This window comes from Ranitomeya imitator, chromosome 9 (assembly GCF_032444005.1).
Source record: "Ranitomeya imitator isolate aRanImi1 chromosome 9, aRanImi1.pri, whole genome shotgun sequence".
NCBI classification, from domain to species: domain Eukaryota; kingdom Metazoa; phylum Chordata; class Amphibia; order Anura; family Dendrobatidae; genus Ranitomeya; species Ranitomeya imitator.
In genome coordinates, this window is record NC_091290.1 from 113649747 (window position 1) to 113674403 (window position 24657).

Sequence of the window (24657 nt, forward strand, 5' to 3'; positions counted from 1 at the left end):
ACTCGGCCATTCAAGAATATTCCACTTCTTTGCTTTAATAAACTCCTGGGTTGCTTTGGCTTTATGTTTTGGTTCATTGTCCATCTGTAGTATGAAACGACGACCAATCAGTTTTGCTGCATTTGGCTGGATCTGAGCACGCAGTATGGCTCTGAATGCCTCAGAATTCATTCAGCTGCTTCTGTCCTGTGTCACATCATCAATAAACACTAGTGACCCAGAGCCACCGGCAGCCATGCATGCCCAAGCCATCACACTGCCTCCGCCGTGTTTTACAGATGATGTGGTATGCTTTGGATCATGAGCTGTACCACGCCTTCACCATACTTTTCTCTTTCCATCATTCTGGTAGAGGTTGATCTTGGTTTCATCTGTCCAAAGAATGTTCTTCCAGAACTGTGCGGCTTTTTTAGATGTTTTTTAACCTTTTTCTTCTTGATGCTTATGAGTGGCTTGCACCGTGCAGTGAACTGTTGTGAATTTTGTGATCAAGCTCCCTCCTGTGGTCACGAGTGGTACTGCGGCTTCTGAGTTTCCTTCCTCAGGTGATTAGGTTAAGTCGTTAGGTGCTGCTCTATTTAACTCCACCTAGTGCTTTGATCCTGGCCTCCAGTCAATGTTCTAGTATTGGTCTTGCTTCCTCCTGGATCGTTCCTGTGGCCTGTCTGCTCAGCATAAGCTAAGTTCTGCTTGTGTTACTTTTGTTGCTATATTTTCTGTCCAGCTTGCTTTATTTGTTTTTCTTGCTTGCTGGAAGCTCTGAGACGCAGAGGGAGCACCTCCGTACCGTTAGTCGGTGCGGAGGGTCTTTTTGCCTCTCTGTGTGGTTGTTTGTAGGTTTTTGTGTTGACCGCAAAGCTATCTTTCCTATCCTCGGTCTATTCAGTAAGTCGGGCCTCACTTTGCTAAATCTATTTCATCTCTGTGTTTGTGTTTTCATCTTACTCACAGTCATTATATGTGGGGGGCTGCCTTTTCCTTTGGGGAATTTCTCTGAGGCAAGGTAGGCTTATTTTTCTGTCTTCAGGCCTAGCTAGTTTCTCAGGCTGTGCCGAGTTGCATAGGGAGCGTTAGGCGCAATCCACGGCTACCTCTAGTGTGGTATGATAGGATTAGGGATTGCGGTCAGCAGAGTTCCCACGTCTCAGAGCTCGTCCTATGTTTTTTGGTTATTGTCAGGTCACTTTGTGTGCTCTGAACTTCAAGGTCCATTGTGGTTCTGAATTACCTATTCATAACAGTGAACCCTCTGTAGTTACTTTCATGCAGTCTTCTCTTTATGGTAGATTTGGATATTGATACGCCGACCTCCTGGAGAGTGTTGGTCACTTGGTTGGCTGTTGTGAAGGGGTTTCTCTTCACCGTGGAGATTATTCTGCGATCATCCACCACTGTTGTCTTCCGTGGGGGCCCAGGTCTTTTTGCATTGATGAGTTCACCAGTGCTTTCTTTCTTTCTCAGGATGTACCAAACTTAGATTTTGCCACTCCTAATATTGTAGCAATTTCTCGGATGGTTTTTTTCTGTTTTCGCAGCTTAAGGATGGCTTGTTTCACCTGCATGGAGAGCTCCTTTGACCGCATGTTTACTTCACAGCAAAACCTTCCAAATGCAAGCACCACACCTCAAATCAACTCCAGGCCTTTTATCTGCTTAATTGGGAATGACATAACGAAGGGATTGCCCACACTTGTCCATGAAATAGCCTGGGAGTCAATTGTCCAATTACTTTTGGTCCCTTTCAAAACAGCGTGGCACAGGTTAAGGAGCTGAAAATCCTAAACCCTTCATCCAATTTTAATGTAGATACCCTCAAATGAAAGCTGAAAGTCTGAACTTCAACTGCATCTGAATTTTTTTGTTTAAAATTCATTGTGGTAATATCTATAACCAAAATTAGAAAAATGGTATCTGTCCAAATATATATGGACTTAACTGTATGTGCTCAAATAACTCTGACCAAGATTTCAGACCTTAATTAGCCTGTTAGGGTTATGACTTGTTCACTGTCATCGTTAGGAAAGGCCAGGTGATACAAATTTCCCAGCAGTATAAAAAAAAAAGCCTCTAACCTTGTGCCAAAAATCAGCAGGCATGTGTTCTTCTAAGCAGCTGTCTAGCACTCTGAAAATGGTGGAGGCCCACAAAGCAGGAGAAGGCTGTAAGAAGATAGCAAAGCGTTTTCAAGTTGCCCTTTCCACAGTTCAAAATGTAATTAAGAAATAGCAGTTACCAGGAACAGTGGAGGGCAGGCAAAATAAGGTCTGTAAGACCAAGCAAAACTTCAGTGAGAGCTGCTCGTATGATTGTTAGAGAAGCAAATCAGAACCCGCGCTTCACTACAAAAGACCATCAGGAAGATTTAGCAAACTCTGGAGTTGTGGTACATTGTTCTACTGTTCAGAGACACCTGCACAAATATGGCCTTCATTGAAGAGTGATTAGAAGAAAACCTCTCTGGTGTGCTCACTGTAAAATTCGGCATCAGAAGTATGCAAAAGAGCATCTATACAAGCCTGATGCATTTTGGAAACCAGTCCTGTGGCCGGATGAAGTTAAAATAGAACCCTTTGGCCACAATGATCAAAGGAGAAAAAAGGGCACAGAATTTCAGAATAACATCTCGCCAACTATTATGCATGGGGGAGCATTAATCATGCTTTGGGGTTGTGTTGCAGCCAATGGCACGGGGGGCATTTCACAGGTAGAGGGAAGAATGGATTCAATGAAATTTCAAAACATTCTTGATGAAAACATAACACCATCTGTAAAAAGCTGAAATTGAAAAGAGGATGGCTTCTACAAATGGATAATGATCCTAAATACACGTCAAAATCCACAATAGATGACCACAAAAGGCACAAAGCTGAAAGTTTTACAATGGCCCTCACAGTCCATTGATCTAAACATCATTGAAAATCTTTAGCTAAACCTCAAAATAGCAGAGAATGCAAGACGACACAGAACTGGAAGAATTTTCCGAGGTAGAATGGATGAAAATCCCTCAATAATTGAGACTCTTGTCTGGCTACAAAAAGTGTTCACACACTGTCATACTTGCAAAAGGGGGTGCTACTACATACTAACCATGCAGGGGCCCAAACTTTTATATGCCGCTGTAGAAGAGTTGCGTGTTATTGTTACCTCTTGCCTCTGTTTTGACGAGACCTTTCCCTGTGAGGGTCTCATCAGACATGAGACCAGCTGATGCCGAGTCCACTAAGATGGGAGGGATGCTGTTGTAGTGGGTAAGCTTGTACTGCAGCAGTATCTAAGTGGTCATATTACCTGGCCTCCATTTACAGGTAATGACTAGCTAGGGGGTGTTGATCATGTGCATATGTAAAATATTTAATTTAATTTTTTTTTTCTTTACAGTTATCAGTGACCTTTTTTTTTTCTATGTGGGTATTCTAGTGTCATATTGTACAAACATGGTTTAAAAACATAAAACATAACCCTTGACCACTATTTGCTATAATCCATAGTAGTAATGTTGTATATTTAGTTTTGCACACAATAAAACTACACGGTACTGATACAACACCTTACACATTGTCCCTGCTATGACATGACACAACCTGGTCTCGCTGCATAAAAACCTATCGTCTGTCTTTTGCCAATAACAACCATTTTCTCTTTTTAAAGGGAGTACGCCACTGCCATAGGCCATCGATTACAGGATCATGGCCTTGTGGTGGAGATGATATACTTGACATCAGAGTCTGGTCTCACACGCGCCCTCCAGGAGGTTAAAAACGATGGCTCCCCGTTTTGCATACTAGTTGAACAGTCAAATGTAGCTCTGTCCTCTTGCACTGCAATCATTCTTCATGACTCTATCAAAAGTAAGTGTAGCTATACATAAAAAAGCGTTTCCACACTCCGCAGGACGCCCGTCGCACTACTGATCACAGAGCAAACCATTGTTAGCCCACGTAAGGACACACACATCAGCACTCCTTGCCTTCAACGCTCCAGCTGTGCTTCTATCAGTACGAGTAATATAGGTGGGTTATGACATAAACCAGTATGACAGAAGCAGTCTGGTGCTGGCTGTGTTTCAGGCTAGGGCTACACTACTATATTTGGGTGGGCAACATTGAAAAAGGGGTTTCTCAACATCACACACGTTATACCTCAACATCACACGGATACCTCAACATCACACACGGACACAATTGCAGAGTGCTTGTTAAAAACCAACCACTTTTGCAATTTACTTGTTGCAAAAACTTTTCTCCATTCTCAAAATTTGATCTTTTACACCACGAGCACAACACTCGCAAGTTCATTTCTGTAGACCTCGTAAGCGCTGCTCTGAAGCTGCATCCGGCCAGGTTCTTTTCCCCTGCGTTATTGCATAACATGGTTGTTAAACTCTAGGCTTTGAAGAAGCGGACATCACTGAGAAGGGCAATGGCAGATATGACAGTCACTCCAGCACTAAAACGCATCTCCAGGACAAGCCGCCACCTCTCCTGCCCACTCCTGCCCGAAATCCCTACGCAGCACAGCCTAAGCCTTCTCTGCTGGGCATCCGACCTGCAGGCGCTGGGCTCCTTCCAACACCAGGTTAGCAGTGTTCCTCATTGCTACCCTTTATAATGTATTGTTTTCATGAAGACATTTCTGTGACATCAAAACACGGTACTTTTTAAAGTGAAACTTTTGACTAATTGTGAACATTTGTCCAATTGGATGCATTATTATTATATTTTTAGAGCACCATTGCCCCCATGGTGGTGTACATGAGAAGGGGTTCAAGTACATAGAAAGTAGAAGTTACAGTGAACAAACTATATACTCCTTATATAGTTTGTGACGTCCGTGCACCGTCATACAGGGACACCTGTAACCACTGAGCCGATCACTACTGGACCCCAACAAAGAATAAGTGTTCACATGAACGAAATGCACATTATATTGAGTCTTCTCCCACTTACATCCATACATGACTGTTCCCTCTTACATAAATATTAATTTTCATTTTGCCTACTAATTAGAAAATATTAGATTATTCATGGAGATTATGTTCGGATTAATTGCATAAGAATCTTAAGTGTTTTAGGTTTTTGTATGTAAAGGTATCAATAAAGACATCAGCTCGTCAAGCAGAAAAAAAGCCCTCCTAAAGCCTGATTTATAAAAATCGCTGGCCCAAACTATCAACCACTCGTTAGCTCACATTTACCCCGGCATGGGATCGATGGCTCCGAACTAATGATGAGATGAGAAAATCCATCAGTTAGATCTCTGCCGACTAGTAGGAAACAGTTGTGGCAAATAGTGTTGACCCCCTTTTATCATCACTCCATACTGTACAGTGTATGATGTAAGCACCCTCATGTTGCATTTCAGGGTAGGGCTGCACAAAAGTAAGATCTGAAATGCTGCCCTGCCAGTCACAAATAGTGATGATGAAAGAGGTTGTGCAAATCTGACTTGCATTATTGTTATAGCGCCATTTATTCCATGGCGCTTTACATGTGAGGAGGGGTATACAGGTCCTTCTCAAAAAATTAGCATATAGTGTTAAATTTCATTATTTACCATAATGTAATGATTACAATTAAACTTTCATATATTATAGATTCATTATCCACCAACTGAAATTTGTCAGGTCTTTTATTGTTTTAATACTGATGATTTTGGCATACAACTCCTGATAACCCAAAAAACCTGTCTCTATAAATTAGCATATTTCACCCATCCAATCAAATAAAAGTGTTTTTTAATAACAAACAAAAAAACCATCAAATAATAATGTTCAGTTATGCACTCAATACTTGGTCGGGAATCCTTTGGCAGAAATGACTGCTTCAATGCGGCGTGGCATGGAGGCAATCAGCCTGTGACACTGCTGAGATGTTATGGAGGCCCAGGATGCTTCAATAGCGGCCTTAAGCTCATCCAGAGTGTTGGGTCTTGCGTCTCTCAACTTTCTCTTCACAATATCCCACAGATTCTCTATGGGGTTCAGGTCAGGAGAGTTGGCAGGCCAATTGAGCACAGTAATACCATGGTCAGTAAACCATTTACCAGTGGTTTTGGCACTGTGAGCAGGTGCCAGGTCGTGCTGAAAAATGAAATCGTCATCTCCATAAAGCATTTCAGCCGATGGAAGCATGAAGTGCTCCAAAATCTCCTGATAGCTAGCTGCATTGACCCTGCCCTTGATGAAACACAGTGGACCAACACCAGCAGCTGACATGGCACCCCACACCATCACTGACTGACTGGGTACTTGACACTGGACTTCAGGCATTTTGGCATTTCCTTCTCCCCAGTCTTCCTCCAGACTCTGGCACCTTGATTTCCGAATGACATGCAAAATTTGCTTTCATCAGAAAAAAGTACTTGGGACCACTTAGCAACAGTCCAGTGCTGCTTCTCTGTAGCCCAGGTCAGGCGCCTCTGCCGCTGTTTATGGTTCAAAAGTGGCTTTACCTGGGGAATGCGGCACCTGTAGCCCATTTCCTGCACACGCCTGTGCACGGTGGCTCTGGATGTTTCCACACCAGACTCAGTCCACTGCTTCCTCAGGTTCCCCAAGGTCTGGAATCGGTCCTTCTCCACAATCTTCCTCAGGGTCCGGTCTCCTCTCCTCTTCTCGTTGTACAGCGTTTTCTGCCACATTGTTTCCTTCCAACAGACTTACCATTGAGGTGCCTTGATACAGCACTCTGGGAACAGCCTATTTGTTGAGAAATTTCTTTCTGGGTCTTACCCTCTTGCTTGAGGGTGTCAATGATGGCCTTCTTGACATCTGTCAGGTCGCTAGTCTTAAGGTACCGTCACACTTAGCGACGCTGCAGCGATACCGACAACGATCCGGATCGCTGCAGCGTCGCTGTTTGGTCGCTGGAGAGCTGTCACACAGACAGCTCTCCAGCGACCAACGATCCCGAGGTCCCCGGTAACCAGGGTAAACATCGGGTAACTAAGCGCAGGGCCGCGCTTAGTAACCCGATGTTTACCCTGGTTACAAGCGTAAAAAAACAAACAGTACATACTTACATTCAGCTGTCTGTCCCTTGCCGTCTGGTTCCTGCACTGACTGCTGGCCGTAAAGTGAAAGTGAAAGCACAGCACAGCGGTGAGTCACACAGCGGTGACTCACCGCTGTGGCTGTGCTCTGCTTTCACTTTACGGCCAGCAGTCAGTGCATGAACCAGACGGCAAGGGACAGACAGCTGAATGTAAGTATGTACTGTTTGTTTTTTTACGCTGGTAACCAGGGTAAACAGCGGGTTACTAAGCGCGGCCCTGCGCTTAGTTACCCGATGTTTACCCTGGTTACCAGTGAAGACATCGCTGAATCGGTGTCACACACGCCGATTCAGCGATGTCTACGGGGAGTCCAGCGACGAAATAAAGTTCTGGACTTTCTTCCCCGACCAGCGATCTCCCAGCAGGGGCCTGATCGCTGCTGCCTGTCACACTGGACGATATCGCTAGCGAGGACGCTGCAACGTCACGGATCGCTAGCGATATCGTCTAGTGTGACAGTACCTTTACCCATGATGGGGGTTTTGAGTAATGAACCAGGCAGGGAGTTTATAAAAGCCTCAGGTATCTTTTGCATGTGTTTAGAGTTAATTAGTTGATTCAGAAGATTAGGGTAATAGGTCGTTTAGAGAACCTTTTCTTGATATGCTAATTTATTGAGACAGGTTTTTTGGGTTATCAGGAGTTGTATGCCAAAATCATCAGTATTAAAACAATAAAAGACCTGACAAATTTCAGTTGGTGGATAATGAATCTATAATATATGAAAGTTTAATTGTAATCATTACATTATGGTAAATAATGAAATTTAACACTATATGCTAATTTTTTGAGAAGGACCTGTACATAATAAAAACAAGTACAATAATCTTAAACAATACAAGTCATAACTGGTACAGGAGGAGAGAGGACCGTGCCCGTGAGGGCTCACAATCTACAAGGGATGGGTGAGGATACAGTAGGTGAGGGTAGAGCTGGTCATGCAGCGGTTTGGTCGATCAGTGGTTACTGCAGGTTGCAGGCTTGTCGGAAGAGGTGGGTGTACAGGCTCTTTTTGAAGGTTTCGATGGTAGGCGAGAGTCTAATGTGTTGTGGTAGAGAATTCCAGAGTAGGGGTGATACGCGAGAGAAATCTTGTATGCGATTGTGGGAAGAGGAGATAAGAGGGGAGTAGAGAAGATCTTGTGAGGATCGGAGGTTGTGTGTAGGCAAGTACCAGGAGACGAGGTCACAGATGTATGGAGGAGACAGGTTGTGGATGGCTTTGTATGTCATGGTTAAGTTTTTGTACTGGAATCTCTGGACAATGGGGAGCCAGTGAAGGGATTGACAGAGGGGAGAGGCCGGGGAATAGCGGGGGGACAGGTGGATTAGTCGGGCAGCAGAGATTAGAATAGATTGGAGAGGTGCGAGAGTGTTTGATGGGAGGCCACAGAGCAGGAGGTTGCAGTAGTCAAGGCGGGAGATGATGAGGGCATGGACTAGGGTTTTTGCAGATTCTTGGTTGAGGAATGAACGGATCCGTGAAATATTTTTGAGTTTAAGTCAACAGGAAGTGGAAAGGTCTTGGATATGTGGTTTGAAGGAGAGATCAGTGTCAAGGATTACCCCGAGACAGCGAGCTTGTGGGACTGGGCAGAGTGGGCAGCCATGCACTGTAATGGATAGGTTCGTTGGGGGGGTGAGGGGGGGGGGGGGGGTCTTGTGAGATGGGGGAAAGATGATGAATTCTTTTTCTTCCATGTTAAGTTTGAGAAATCTAGCGGAAAAGAAGGATGAAATAGTGGACAGACATTGAGGGATTCTGGTTAGTAGGGAGGTGATGTCTGGTCCAGAGATGTAGATCTGTGTGTCATCAGCATAGAGATGATACTGAAAGCTGTGAGATTCCATGAGCTGTCCCAGGCTGAAGGTGGAAATAGAGAAGAGCAGGGGCCCTAGGACTGAACCTTGTGGGACTCCGACCACTTATGATTTGCAGTCCCATTTTTGACCCTCCGGACTTAAATCCCCCCCATCTCACCCAATCCAGAAAAGATGGCTGATTGTTTGGCTGACTGTCATATCCCGCGAGGACCATCAATGTAGACATGGCTCTCTAAGCTCCCTACCTGACCCTCACTTCGTATACTTACAGCTGCCTGAGAATACACAGCTGGAGTGTTGAAGACACATACAATGCCACGTCTCCAAATGACCCCCAATATATAGACTTAAATCTCACCCCCCTACCCCCACCCGTCATGTCCAGTTGTGGCTAATTGTGAACCCTGATATTATTCCCCCCCCCCCCCCCTTTTTTTCTTTCTTTTACACATTGCTAAAATTACGCTAAAATATACATTTGACTCATAATTGTCATATCTTAAAAAAGAAAAGTGACTATTGCATTCCTTGTTCCCAAGTCTGCATTTGTAGTGCTGTGCCCGAGGCTGTGTTGGATAGTGCTTCATCACTGGTAGTAAAGTTACCATGCCACTTCTTGTATACTCCCGCAGACCTTCTACAACTCACATGATTGCGTCAACACGTTACATGATATTTTTAATGCTTTTAATAGATGTGAGCTCTCCTGACTGACACAGCAAGTTATGTCTCTCCTCTGTAGTACACCGTAATATGCCCATGGAGGATGCCCTGGCTCTGATAGTTAAGGCATTTGGGAAAATTTTTGGCGAGCGTGAACAGCAGGAGCGTAATGAGATTTCACACAAAGCGGCTGATCTGGCGGATGACTACCTGGAGAGGGAACTCTATCAATCTTACAATGTCCCTCTGGACATTAGACACCTTCTCTTCCTCTTAAGCGACGGCAAATATTTATATGCTGAAGAGCTGAGCGCAATCAGCAACTACCTGAAGACCAGGATAACTGAGCTGGAAGGTATACTCAATGTTTGCCATCTTGACCTTCCCTTTCCACACCTACATGCCCCAATCCCCTCGCCCTCCTGCTCGCCCCCTGCACTGGGCCCACCTTTACTCTAGAACTCACTCTCCTACCAAATCACTGGTCAAAGTTTGTAACACTCATCCTGTAATTCGGGGACACTCCTCTCTGATCTGTGGTCTTCGTGCCACCATTTTTCCATGTCTCCCAATTTGCCCTTGTGTCCCTGAGAGATTAGTTTGTGCAGGCTAAATGTGTTTCATGTGTCCTCACCCGAATTCGACAGCCTTGTATATGCCTGTGAGGCTCTCGTTCGGGTCATGAGACTTGTTGGCAGTCAGTACATTGCGATCTGTGCTCGGACAGAGTTTCACGGACCACTGTATGAGCCCTAGTACTGATCGTTCGGGTCATAAAGACCGTGGTCAGCCCGACACCTGTGGCCTTAATGCAAATGCTAAAATGTTCCTCTATTACCGTCTTATCATTAAATATTGGTGAATTTAATAATACATATTACTAAAATGTTGATCAAAGAAGCTGTATTAGAGAATAACATAACACTTTACCACTTGCCGTCCGGTGCTTAAAATGTACGTCCTGCGTACCGGTGAGGTACAGCCACACAACGCGCGTTTCCGTCATGATGATCTCACGGCTACTGTTGGTGCGAGATCAGTGGCGGGAGCAAACCTCTAAAACCTGCCACAATTACGCCAACATATTGATAGTAAAAATGCTTCAAGTGAAAATAAAGTCCAAATCTGAACCCAGAAAAATAAATAAAAAGTAAAATATTTTTAATAAATGCACAAACACATTTTTTTAAACGTAATAATGTATATTTTTCTCTTTTAAAATACACATAACATAAAATCCCACATATTTCCCACAACGTTTAGGTAAAACCTCAAAATCTATGTATAAACTTTATATGATAAATTAAGAAGAATCGCGTATAACCTATACACACTCCAAAATGGTAAAGTCAACGTGTTCTTTCAGACAAGAAAAAAAAAAAAAGCACAACTTGATTTAATCTGGTCTTTTGTACCCCATAAATGGCCTAACCCTTAAAGCGTGAAAGTAAATAAAGCTAATTTACAGCTTCACGTTACACAATTGATTGCACCTCATCCTCGCGTTAATTAAAGGTAAAATTCACAGATACACGCAGTGTCGTTATAGGAGTCGCATCAAACCTTCCCCAACTTTTAAAGTGAATCCTGTGGGTTTATCATTGACCAAAAACAAAATAATGTAAAACAAATTAAAAAAGGAAAAAAAATACAATAGGTTTAATTCTGTCTGAATGTAGGAGTTTATTACAAAATCAGGTATTTGTTTTCCCTTGACTTTTCCTTACGTGGATGTTAAAATAATTAAAAAAATTACATTAAAATTTAGATGTCAGGTATTTATTTTTATTAGAGGTGTTGTGATTTGCCATAGCTCATGATTTTGATATATTTACTGGTCATAGATTACCCTCAATTCTTCCTTTTGCGACGCGTCATGTCTTTTATGTCGTTTTTCTTTTTTTTGTTTTCTCTGCTTAACATGGTTGTTAAACTCTAGGCTTTGAAGAAGCGGACACCACTGAGAAGGGAAATGTAACCTACGACAGTCACTCCAGCACCAAAACGCTTCTGGAGAAGCCGCCACCTCTCCTGCCCACTCCTGCCCGAAATCCCTACGGGGCACAGCCTAAGCCTTCTCTGCTGGGCGACCGACCTCTAGGCGCAGGGCTCCTTCCAACACCAGGTCAGCAGTGTGCCTCTCCGCTGACCTTAATTTTGTATTGTATTATGTATTAATTATGTATTGTATTCTGTATTAGAGGACTTAGAAACAGGGGAAGTACTTTATATGCATGTTATCTTTCAGTTTTTCTTTGGATAGCCGCATCTCACTAAAACGTGATTGAAATGTCGTGTCTTAACTAAAGGTATCAATAAAAACATCAGCTCTTCAAGCAGAAAAAAAATGAAAAGCCCTCGTAAAGCTTGATTTAAAAAAAAAAAAAAAACATATTTTTTTTTCCCTCTTCCCCTTAAATGTGGGGAGAAAACTATGCCGGCTTGGTGTCTCTGTAATTGTACCTTTTTTGGGTCAGTATTATTGCACAGTATTCGGCATAAAATCCAAACTCTTAATTCTGTTGGAGTTTTCAGTAAACTTATTTTGGTAAAGTGAATGGTATCATTCAAAAACTACTACTTGTCCCAAGAAATACAAGCCCTCGTATGGGTAAGCCTACAGAGAAATAACAAAGTTATGGTTCTTGGAAGAAAAAAAACTAAAGTACAAAAAGGGGTTAAATAGATGCACCTTTATAGGCAGCGGGGTGTAATATCTGTGGGTCACATCGGTCTACATCAGATGTTTGCCGTCCTCAGTAGCCACATCTGGCAGGGTTCAAGCTTTTCACTTGTGCTCATTTATCAATAATTTTTTTTCTCCTTCGCCTCATTGGGGGACACAGACCGTGGGTGTATGCTGCTGCTGCCACTAGGAGGCTGACACTAAGTGATACAGTATACACCCTCCTGCTGGCTCTCAGCTAAGCCTTCTTTCACACTTCAGTTGTTTGGCGTCAGTCTGCTCCGACATAGTGACGGATCGAGGGATCCGTAACAATTGTTGAGAAAACGGTTCTAACGGATCCGTTTTTTTGACGGATCCGTTACTTGAGGGTTGTCAGGGAAAAGTATCTACTTTTTGGAGCATGCGCAATTGGAAAAGCGTATTGGGGCGACGGATCCGCCGAAATGACGGTCGCGACGGACCCGTCGCCCATAGGCGGCTTTCTATAGAATGGCGGACGTGACGGATCCGTCGCAGACCGCCATTTCGGCGTAGACAAACGTTATAATGTCCGTCAATGTCTAGATGACGTCCGTCACATGGCGGATGGAACGGACGACCATCCGCCACAATCCGTCACTAATGTATGTCTATGGAAAAATAGCGGATCCGCCCCAAAAAAATGGCGGATCCGCTATTTGAGGAAAATGGCGGTTTTAAACTGACGCCAAAAGACTGAAGTGTGAAAGAGGCCTAACCAGTTCTTGCTTAGTGTCTGTAGGAGGCACACGGACGGGTCTGCTATTCAGACCCAAAACTCTTGATTTTATTTTTACAATTTTTATTTTACTTTTTTTTACATCGAAGGGACGACGGATCCTTTCAAGGCTCCGATCTCCCCGAACCATCAACAGGCGAGCACGGAGAGTGTCTCCTCTCCGTATCCTCTCCTGTGATGGGGGATGCCATGCCTGGGCTGATTCTTAGGGGCAACGGGCCCCTTCAAGGCCACCGTTCTCCCTGCACCCTGAACGGACGAGCACATGGAGTGTCGCCTCCACGTACCCTCTTCCCCAGCCAGGCCTAATGCCTGACAACTGGCCCTGTCCACCCGGGGGCTGAACTCTATGGATGTACAGAGGCCCCTCTATATGGCATCCGAGCAGCCCCCACTGTCCCACCACTGTTAAGGCGGATGGCACAAGGAGGCGGACGGTTCCTCTCCACCTCCCTAACAAAGGGATGGTCGATTGAGGTTTATCCCTCTATCTCTGCACCGTCCACGCTGAAAGACCTGACCTACAGCAGAATAGTAGAGCGTGTGCTTTCCTCGGCCCTGAAACCCAGTCATCCGTGTCGGCTCCATGCCGGAACGTGCACCGATGGTGAGTGGATCCAGTCAGCGGTGGGCCTCTGCAGTGGGATATTCACATGCTGACAGGCAGCCTCAGCTTCCCTGTGGCCCACCTCCCTGAGGTAACGCTCCGGCCGGCTACAAAAATTTAGCCCCCAGCTTCGGCCAATGTGTAGGCTGCATCCCGGAAGTCGCGCCCACACTACTGCGCGCTAAGGTGGCCTCCGCCCACTTTTCTGGCGCTTCTCGTCTGGCACGGGAGCGATCAGTTTTCTCGGCCACTACAACGCCATTCACTTCTACCGCTGGTATCGCTCCTGCCGGCTGAAGAAATTTAGGCCCCAGCTTTGGGCCTGTTCTTGGAAGTTTAGAGGCTCTGCCCACATCGTGCCTGTGGCCCCGCCCCCCGAATTGGCGCTTCTCGCTCTCTGCTAAATTTCATCACCTATTCATACCATAATGGGCAGCACGGTGGTGCAGTGGTTAGCACTGCAGCCTTGCAGCGCTGGGGTCCTGGGTTCTAATCCCGCCCTGGTCAACATCTGCAAAGAGTTTGTATGTTCTCTCAGTGTTTGCGTGGGTTTCCTCCGGGTACTCTGGTTTCCTCCCACATTCCAAAGACCTACTGATAGCGATTCTAGATTGTGAGCCCCATCGGGGACAGTGATGATAATGTGTGTAAAACTGTAAAGCGCTGCGGAATATGTTGGCGCTATATAAAAATAAAGATTATTATTATTTATCACCTCTGCAACTCCTGGTGGCCATCTTGGTTCACCCGGCCGGCTCACACAGGGGCGATTGTTTTTTTGCGTTAAAGGAGTGCAACGACTCTGCAACACAGTACCCGGGTAAGGAAGTACCTAACTAGTATTCCCTGGTCCTAAAGGCACATGACCAGTATGCCTTTGTCTTTAAAGGCACATGACCAGTATACCCTGGTCTTAAAGGCACATGACCAGTATGCCCTGGTCTAAATGAGCACAGGAGCCCTCCGCCGCTGATCCTAGTTTATCCCAGGGTACCTAGTTCCCTCAGTGGACTTAGTCACTGACCGCAAACCACGATTTCTCTGACCAAGAGATTGGATCCCTCCGTGGCTCGGAGTGCTCGCAGGACCGATATGCATGGTCCCTCTCCTACATGGGAGCCGTCGGCTAGCAAGGGCTGCAAGTATTCTAGAAACGTGCAGGCGTCTAGAAACGTACAGGCATCTAGAAAACGGAAGTTTTCATTTCCTTATCTCTCTCCCCAATGATTTGCTGAGAACAAGGCTCTGAATATAGATCGGATATTGCCTTGGACCTGGACTTGCCAGAGCTTCAGAAAAGGATGGATTAACCTATTTATATAATCAACCAATCTCTTTACATTGACGAGGACTCTGGTTCTGCTCTACACTATGTAGTGTCCCTTATAAGGAGACTAAGCTCCCTCGTAGAGCATTTGCCATTCAGTCCGGAAAAGCGATTCACTGGACAGAAGCCTCTACGTGGGATGCCATGCCTTGTCTGATTAAGGGCGACGGGTCCCTTAAAGGGCACCGATCTCCCCACACCATCAACAGACAAGCACATGGAGTGTCGCCTCCATGTATCCTCTTCTGCATCCAAGCCCAACTCCAGACAACAGGCACCCTTTTTGGCATCCGAGCACCCCTCTCTGCAACACCACTATTTAGCAGATGATGCAAGAAGGCGGACGCTCCCTCTCCACTTCCCTGTTAAGAGGATGGTGGACCAAGGGTTCCTAATTTTTAACTCTGCACTGTCAAAAGAAAGCAGCGATGGCAAGAGACAGCTTTTTCCCGAACTGCTGGATGCAGCCCCACATTCTGCCACTTGACAGATTAACCGGGTAGAATCTCCTGTGGTATACCTACCAGTATCCTTGCCCGATGTATCATCAACTAAAAATACCACGGACTGTCAGATAGCGAATCTGGTTCGTTGCGGCTTCGGGTTCAGCGCTCTACCCTTCCTTAGCCGCCGCATGGGTTGCTAGAGCAATGGTCTCCTGCTCGGAGACCTTAACTACTTTGATTCACATCAGTTACCTTTTCCCGAAGACAGTACAGCTGACCAATCAAATCTTCTGAGTGGGAGTCTAACAAAGGATCGTATGTTTCCTACAGACCCAACCAGCAATGGAAGGGTTGTCCAGGACAGTCTAGATCTAAGGGATCTTGGTTCCAAAAAGGGGAACGAAAAGTAAGACCAATCCCGGACCTCAAGCTTCTAACAACCTTTGACAAGGTCCTCCTTTTTCGGATGGAGTTACTCCGCTCAGCCATTACTTCAACAGAAAAAGGTGGAGTTTCTGGCATCCATCGACATTCGGGAGGCTTACCCTCACGTTCCTATTTTTCCCCTCTTCAAAAGTTCCTTTGCTTTTCCATTCGCGAACAACATTTTCAAGTCACGACCTTGCCCTTTGGCCTTGCTACCGCATCCAGTGTGTTCGCAAGGGTCATGGCGGATGTAATGTTCCTCTTGCACCCTAGAGGCGTGGTCGTCCTACCCTATTTTGACGACTTTCTAGCCGCTCTTCCAGGACTTACGCTGAGTCGATATCACTTGCGATACCCTCTCACCTGGGCGGGCAGCTAAACTTAGAAAAGTTTTTTTCATTTCAAGCCCAGTAGATCCTTTATGAGGATGATCCTGCACACTTCCAGAATGATGGTAATTCTCCCTTGAGACAAGGTCATGGCCCTTCAACAGGGAGTTCGCGCACTTGATCACTCATCCCCTCATTTCATTCGATTTGCTAGGAGGGTTCTGAGGAAAAATGGTGACTACAATGGAAGCAGTTTCCTTTGCTCCGCTCATTTTCAGCAAGTCAAACAGGCTTTCAGAGGGTAGTCTCTGAGCTCCTTCCTCATCCAGGGCCTTTCTCCCGGTTCAATGGTTATTGGTGACTACCAATGCCAGTTTTCTTCTCCCGATAATTGCTCTGGGGATCCGAACGGTACAGGTAATCCTACAGCAGGTCCACTGCCTTCTGGCGGGTCACCTCATCCAAATTCAATTGGATAATGCCATGGCTGTGCCATACGTCAATCATCTAGCACGGTACCCACGGTCAGGCGCCATGGCCGAGGTACCTCACATTCTCTGATGGGCCGAGATCTATCATTCGGTGATCTCGGCAGTACTTATCCCAGGAGTAGAACTTTGGGTGGCAGTCCTATTCAGCCATCAGGGTTACCTGTTGTGAATTCTGTTGTCGGGCTCCCTCCTGTGGTCATGAATGGTACTTCGGCTGGTTCTGTCCATGGACTTCCTCTGGTGGGTGTTTGAGTTTCCTTCCACAGGTGACGAGGTTAATTCGTTAGCTGCTGCTCTATTTAACTCCACTTAGATCTTTGCTCCATGCCACCTGTCTATGTTCCAGTATTGGTCTAGTGACCGGTCTTCCCATCAGAAGCTAAGTTCCAGCTTGTATTTCTTTGGTTTGCTATATTTCTGTCCAGCTTGCTATTTTAATTTGTTGTCTTGCTTGCTGGAAGCTCTGGGACGCAGAGGGAGCGCCTCTGCACCGTGAGTCGGTGCGGAGGGTCTTTTTGCGCCCTCTGCGTGGTCTTTTTGTAGGTTTTTGTGCTGACCGCAAAGTAACCTTTCCTATCCTCGGTCTGTTCAGTAAGTCTGGCCTCACTTTGCTAAATCTATTTCATCTCTGTGTTTGTATTTTCATCTTTACTCACAGTCATTATATGTGGGGGGCTGCGTTTTCCTTTGGGGAATTTCTCTGAGGCAAGGTAGGCTTTATTTTTCTATCTTCAGGGCTAGCTAGTTTCTTAGGCTGTGCCGAGTTGCATAGGGAGCGTTAGGCGCAATCCATGGCTATTTCTAGTGTGTTTGATAGGTTTAGGGATTGCGGTCAGCAGAGTTCCCACGTCCCAGAGCTCGTCCTTATTATCAGTAATTATCAGGTCATTCCGTGTGCTCTTAACCACCAGGTCCATTATTGTCCTGACCACCAGGTCATAACAGTTACCCTCAAGTGAGTGGGAACTTCACCTGGAAGTCTTCCATCAGATCTGCCTTTACTGGAGCGCTCCAGTTGTAAATCGGATGGCGTCCAGGTGCCAATGTATTCGAGTTCATGGTTCGGCCTCGAGATCCAAGAGCCATCGCAGTGCATGCTCTGGTTCTTCCGTGGTACCAGTTTCCATAACCCCTCTTCCACTACTTCCGAAAGCCTTTCGGAAGCAGAGGGGGCCCCAGTGATCCTCGGGGATCCGCACTGACCACGTCCGTTTTTTGTTTGTGGAGCTAGTATCTTTCCGTCTTCTTGCAACAGGGAGTTTTCACATGTAGTTCTTCCCTATCGCATACCGTTAGATCTTTGGGACCTTAATGGTCCTGGGAGTCTTACAGTAGACTCCTTTTGATCCGGACAGACTTTTCTATCAGGGAAGGTCGCCCTTTTTTCTCTGCGATCTTGTCAACCTGATAAGTCTTCAGAGCTTGCTGCTCTGTTCGTTTAGACTTTTTTCCTTATTACCATCAAGGTAAGGTTGTCCTCAGGCCAACCCTGTCCCTTCTTACCAAGGTGGTATTGTGTTCCCTCTGTTATGAGGGCATCATTCTTCCATCATCTCTTTCGGCTCCAGTCTACAAAACTGAATGGGTTCCCCATAATCTCAACAAAGTGAGTGCTCTGAGTAGGTACATATCGAGGTCGGCATCCTTCCGAAGGTCAAACACTTTATTTGGGCTTCCTGACGATAAGGAGGCTTCCTGATGGTTACAGGAAGGGTTTAATCGTTTCATCGGCCATGTTAGCCTGGTGGATTCATTTCACCATCCAGGAGTCCTTCCGTGTTAATGTCAGCCTATCTCCCTGTCTATCGAGGGATCTAGGCACCAGGCGTCGGCAAAGCACGCCTGCAAGCTTGTGGATTCATCCAGTCCACATGCATTCTTGAAGCACTATAATTCCCACACTTCCATAGATGCGAGTCTGGGCAGGCGGACTCTGCAGGCCGCGGTGGCGCACTTGTAAGTAGCGGTTACACAGGGCCTGATCTGATGTTGTCCCCGCTCAGGGACTGCTTTGGGACGTCCCACGGTCTGTGTCCCCCAATGAGGCACAGGAGAAATAGGGATTTTTGTGTACTCACCATAAAATCCTTTTCTCCAAACCATTCATTTGGGTACACAGCTTCCACCCTGTTATTAGCTTTTTTGTTTGTTTTATAATCTGACATGCTATACTCTCATATATAATGACATGCTATACGCTCATATGTTATTGATTTCCTACTGCTTTTGCACCGAACTGGTTAGCTGAGAGCCAGCAGGAGGGTGTATACTGCAGGGGAGGAGCTAACATTTTTTGATAGACTTAGTGTCAGCCTCCTAGTGGCAGCAGCATACACCACGGTCTGTCCCCCAATGAATGGCTTGGAGAAAAGGATTTTACAGTGAGTACACAAAAATCCCTATTTTTTTTGTTTTAATATAGATAACTTTATTATTATTTATTATTATAGCGCCATTTATTCCATGGAGCTTTACATGTGAAACTAATTTATCTACCATATGTACCCCACAAATCGTGTGCAGAATTTGAGAATTGATAAGGAGCAGGCCCGGAGTCCACCTGGTAAATTATGGGGTAACTTTTCAGAATAAGCTGTCCTGAGTGTTCATGGGGATGCTCGGTCTTTTTGGCATCATGACTTGTATCCTCCTGTTTTTCCCTACTGATCTATCTCTTAATTTGCAGTCGACTTAAAGCTGGTGTTAGAAGACTAGCTGCTTTAATATCTGCCATAAACTGCACACAGGGATGGATTCCTGCATTTCATGGCTTAAAGAAGCACTTCTCCCATCATCCTCTAAATATATTGCAGTCATCATATTATATAGCACTGTGTACTTACAATTTTTTCCATTATTTCTTTGACATCACATGATTAAACAACTGGCTAGCCGAATCCTAGGGGGTCAATTTTCCCTGTATGACTTCTCAGTCACTGCAAAAGTCCTTGGCAGGGGAAGGAGGGAAGCAGCTGGGTCAGGAGCTGAAGAGGGGAATGATAAGTGCAGGAACAAGAAACTTCCTGTTTCTCCATAGAGCAGAGGAAAGAGAGAAATCAGCTGAGTAGAAAGGCAAAATGAGCAATTGTAAGTACACAGTGCTGTATAATATGATGACTGCAATATACTAAGAGTAGTGATGAGCGAACGTGCTGGATAAGGTGTCTTCGGCATGCTTGAATCTCCGCAGCTGCATGTCTCTCGGCTGTTCGATAGCCACAAGACATGCAGGGATTGCCTGTTTGTTAGTCACCCCGTCTGTTTGCACATGTGCTCCCACTAATAAGGGATAGGTTCTCGGTTCCTTGTGAGGGGGGTCTAGGATTGTCATTTGATGCCCTGTGGTTAGGATGGGCCAGCAGTAAATGATTGGTTAGGCTTTTGTCCAGGACAGCGCTGCTTAAATGTCTGGGGTTACCGGTCAGTTTTGTTCAGCTGTCTGCGCCGACTGTAATATTGGCTGTATCCTCGTCAGTATTGCTGTCAATCCCATTGACCAGATAAGTGTTGGTGTTTAGGCTTCAACAAGATGGATCACACAGACGATGGTGTCGGCGCTATGTACGAATCCAGTATACAAGCAGTGAGTGCTGTTGATGCCATGGCCAAGCCTCCTCCGCTCCTCCCTACCCCAGGCAGGACTCCACTAATGTCCATCATGAAACCATCTCTCCTACACGACAGACCCTCTGCCGGACTGCTTCCTACACCAGGTTGGCTTTTTTTCTTTCCAGTTTATTTTGGATCAGTTCATTAGGCAAACGCTGGTTGAAGTCATTTGTCTGCTGTGATAGTTGCCTTCTCTTCCCCCTGGCGTGGACTATTTTATCTTAATGCCTGACTCTTGACTTTTGCACAAATCTTTGGGCTATGAGTGTTCTGCACTATATCTGCCACAATAGCTGTTTGGCCCACTTTTTTTTTTTGTGGGTGGTTAAGGGTATACCTCTTTGCACATACAATCATTTTTTGTTGGGGGTCTGACACTTGGTGCCCTGACTAAGCAGCTGTATTCAGCCACTGCAGTGTATAGAGCTGGAGTGGCGTGGCCTCGGACACTGTGCAGGGGCCTATTTCAGCCCCATTTGCTTCAGTATGATCTGTATATTCTGATTTATGTGGCATCTGTCAGCTAAGCGCAAGGTCTTTTTTGTATTAGGAATGTCTGCTCCAAAAGGTAAACCTCCACCTCTCTTGGCAATGCCCCCTAAAAGACCACCGCTTCTTGGCTTTCCATCTCATTCACCAGCAAAACGTCCATTGCTTGGGGAAAAGCCTGGTCTCCTCCCAACCCCACGTAAGTAATAATTACTTGTCTCTGTACACTCATTGTTGTATGCTCCTGTTAACAGAAGGTGCCGTAAGTAAATTTTTCTTTGCAGTTCAGCATGATGAGCTCCGAGGCCCAAAAATTGAACGGTGGTCACCTTCACCATCATATCATTGCCTTGTAATAAGCATTCTAGGTGGTAGCGCTCCTTAAGTCAGCATAGGCATTGTGAACCTGGCCAAATGGAAAGGATTTTTGCAGATAGAGGAAAACAAAAAAAATACACAACAAAATTTCTGGTCGTTTACCAGTTCAAGACTGGACCATTTTGCCCTGTTCCTGACCAGGCATAGTTTTGTTTTTATGTTTCGTACAGTGCTGGTTTCATCGGCCCTCAAAAAAATAATATATATACATATATACATATACATATATATATATATATATATATATATATATATATATATATATATATATATATATATATATATAATGTGTGTGTGTGTATATATATATATATATATATATATATATATATATATATATATATATATATATATATATATACATAATGTGTATGTATATCTATATGTGTGTATATATGTATATCTGTGTGTGTGTATATATGTATATATATATATATATATATATATATATATATCTATATATCTATATATATATCTATCTCCATAAAGGGTGGAAAATGTAAGTCGGGGAATAGGAAACGCTTATCTATTTTTCAGATTTTTTTTATTTTTTACAACAACGATTCATTGAGAAAATATTTTAATTTTTCTCCTTTACTTTAAAAATGATTTTTATTTGTTGGACAGGGTTGGGGCTAGAGTCCGCGATTCTACTGGCCATGGCTTTGTTTTCTTTATTTGTTCCTATTTATTTTTTTTACATTTATTTCACACATTATGCCATCATCCCCCACCTCCCCACGAACTTCATAAAATACCTTTTGTGGGGCACTTCAGTATTTTAAATAAATAGTATATATCTGATTCCCCTATATCTCGTGCTGTATATTAGCCCCATTCCTAAAAACCAAAGATTCCTGATGAATGCTGCCAGAAGCTGGTGTGTGGCTATGCGTCATGTTTGCAGCAGGTTATAACAGCCAAAAGGCTAACCCAAGTATTAAAGACAACTTGTCATAAAGGGGTGGATAAGTTTGAGGCTTGAGACATCTTGACTTGTTATATTAGTGGTTTTGAGCCCTTTGCATTGCTCTTTAGTACAGTGGGGGTGTATAATTTTGGTTCCAGCTGTATGTGGTAATGTGACGTTCATCTGAATGCCAATAAATTATAAGATGTTAAGTGTTGTTCTGCTCTTTTCATAACCCCGGTGGGCTTGTGCGATTCTTCGCCTTCTCCGGGAAGGTGTACCTTTCCGATCTGACATGTCCTGTCTCTCCTTTCCTGACAGCGGTATCTGTGAACACCACGTCTCTTCTCTGGCCGACGAAACCCAAGCCTTTGCTGAAGTAATGGCGGACGACCCCTCCTGCAGCATCTATTGTATACTCAGTTGTCCTCGTAATTCAGTATTAGTGCAGCAAAATTGTGGTATTTGTCAAGTCCCCTACATTCCTCACGAATTGTTTTTTTTTTCCAATGATGTGATATATACGGTTCCTCCTTAGATTGTTACCGATTGGGAAGCGGAGAGTCAATATCCAGTGCAATGCCAGCCGTCAAGAGAACTACTTTTTGTTTTGTATATTTTATCTTCTTCATGAGCTTTTTTTTTTTTTTTTGGAAAAATAAATTTTTTTTGCTTTTACTTTGTGGTGTTTAATCTATTTTTATATCTGAAGTAATCAAGCGTGTGTTCATGGGGAAAAAAGGATGAGTTCTCCGATGCCTCAGTCTCGCTGTCTCAGCCCGGCCTTAGGATTTTCTGCAGATGTTGCGCCCTGAATCCAGTGCAATGGTTTGTAACACAATGGTGTCCGGAGTTCCTCTGTGTGTGTTGGAGACTTCATAACAGCTAGACTTCTCCCACTAGATCTGAAAGAACTGGAAGGAAGGGGTTGGAATCTTTTTTTTTTTTTTTTGGAGGCAATTTGGATATTCATACCATCATTTGTGGGCCATAAAAAATCAATCTGAAATTTATTCTGCTATATTTGGTCAAACAATTAATGAACTCACCCCCTAATGTGATGACTGATGCATATACAGTTGTGTGAAAAGTTAGCCCCCTTCCTGATTTCCTATTCTTTTGCATGTTTGTCACACTTACATGTTTCAGGTCACCAAACAAATGTAAGTATTTGACAAAGATAACCCAAGAAGACACAAAATGCAGTTGTTAATTGAAGGTCTTCATTATTAAAGGAAAAAGAAATGAAAACATACAGTTGCCCTGTGTGAAAAAGTGATTGTTCCCCTCCTTAATACATAAATTAACTGATTTATCACCTCTTTGGGAAGCTGAGTTCAAATTCCCTAGTCACACCCAGGCGTGATTATTGCCATTTATACACAAAAAACTCCGTATCAATTAAATAATGGCACTTCAAAAAACCATGTATAACATACTATATGTTGAGACCTTCATATGCAATAGGAAATTCCAGAATTTATTTTGATCGCGGCATGATGTCTAGCGTTTGAGGATCTTTTGGTGTACTTCACTTTGTCTACAGAATTGAGAATGATAATGGTAATTAAGCCCTTCTATTTATATACTAAAAAATCACAGACTTACTGTTGACCGCAGCGTCCCCTATGTAACAACAACATAAATTTGATTATGTTGATTTATTTAAAATTACAATAAATGTGGAATTTTAATGGATCTATTCTGTGATTTGGGTGCTTCTTATTGCATATGAAGGTCTCAACACATAGTATGTTATACCTGATTACTGCCATACCTCTTCTCAATCAAGAAATCACTTAAATGGGACCTGCCTGACAAAGTGAAGTATACCAAAAGATCCTCAAATGCCAGACATCATGCAGCGATCGAAAGAAATTCTGGAACTAATCAGAAACAAAGTAATTGAGATCTCAGTCTGGATAAGGTTGTAAAAGTCATTTTTTTAAACATTTGGGACTCCAGCGAACTAAAGTGAGAGCCTTTATCCACAAATGGCAAAAACATGGAAGTGGTTGACCGACCAAAATTACCCAAGAGCACAGCGACGACTCCTCCGAGAGGTCGCAAAAGACCCAACAACAACATCCAAAGAACTGCAGGCCTCACTTCCCTCATTTAAGGTCAGTGTTCATGACTCCACCATAAGAAAGAGACTTGGCAAAAATGGCAGAGTTCCTCGATGATAACCACTGCTGAGCAATAAGAACATAAAGGCTCGTCTCACTTTAGCCATAAAACATCTTGATCTTGGAGGACCTGCTCTGGTCTGCAATACAGAGACAACGCATTGATTTGGATGGACTCTGTTTAATGCTTAATTTCCCCTGTGGTGGCACCACAAGACTATGGAACACTTGCTGCCAGGCTTCCCTACCGCTGATTGCTGGGGACCTCAGCAAGTGGACACTTTGTGATTAGCTTATTGCCAAGGAACCTTTCTAAGGAGGAGCGTCTGTCTGAACTGGACATCTCTTTACTCGTTCAAGCTCCATGAAACGCATGTGTACACACACCCTAACATTTGTACAATGTATATAACTTGGAATATTGCGTATATGTTTGCACAGAGGGTCAGGTGGCAGCCATGTTATACATCCGACGTCCGCCTCGATAGCAGCAGCATTCAGAGGTCGGTCTTATTGCTGCTTTATAGGGC

The 24657-nt window shown here is 44.3% G+C and overlaps 1 protein-coding gene across 2 annotated transcripts in view; it reads left to right on the forward strand.

Annotated features, from left to right (window-relative positions):
• The window catches only part of LOC138648698 (nuclear receptor coactivator 5-like), a 52565-nt gene extending 29889 nt beyond the window's left edge, over positions 1–22676 (forward strand). Inside the window, exons 7-13 of one of the 2 annotated variants that reach the window (XM_069738503.1) lie at positions 3649–3848; positions 4387–4575; positions 9620–9895; positions 11480–11665; positions 20131–20325; positions 20772–20909; positions 22320–22676. In XM_069738503.1, the coding sequence (XP_069594604.1) occupies positions 3649–3848; positions 4387–4575; positions 9620–9895; positions 11480–11665; positions 20131–20325; positions 20772–20909; positions 22320–22381 (1246 nt within the window). In that variant the 3' untranslated portion in view covers positions 22382–22676. The remainder of the gene's footprint in view (positions 1–3648; positions 3849–4386; positions 4576–9619; positions 9896–11479; positions 11666–20130; positions 20326–20771; positions 20910–22319) is intronic. The other variant, XM_069738504.1, reaches the window with a different exon arrangement.
• The last annotated feature ends 1981 nt before the right edge of the window (positions 22677–24657 follow it).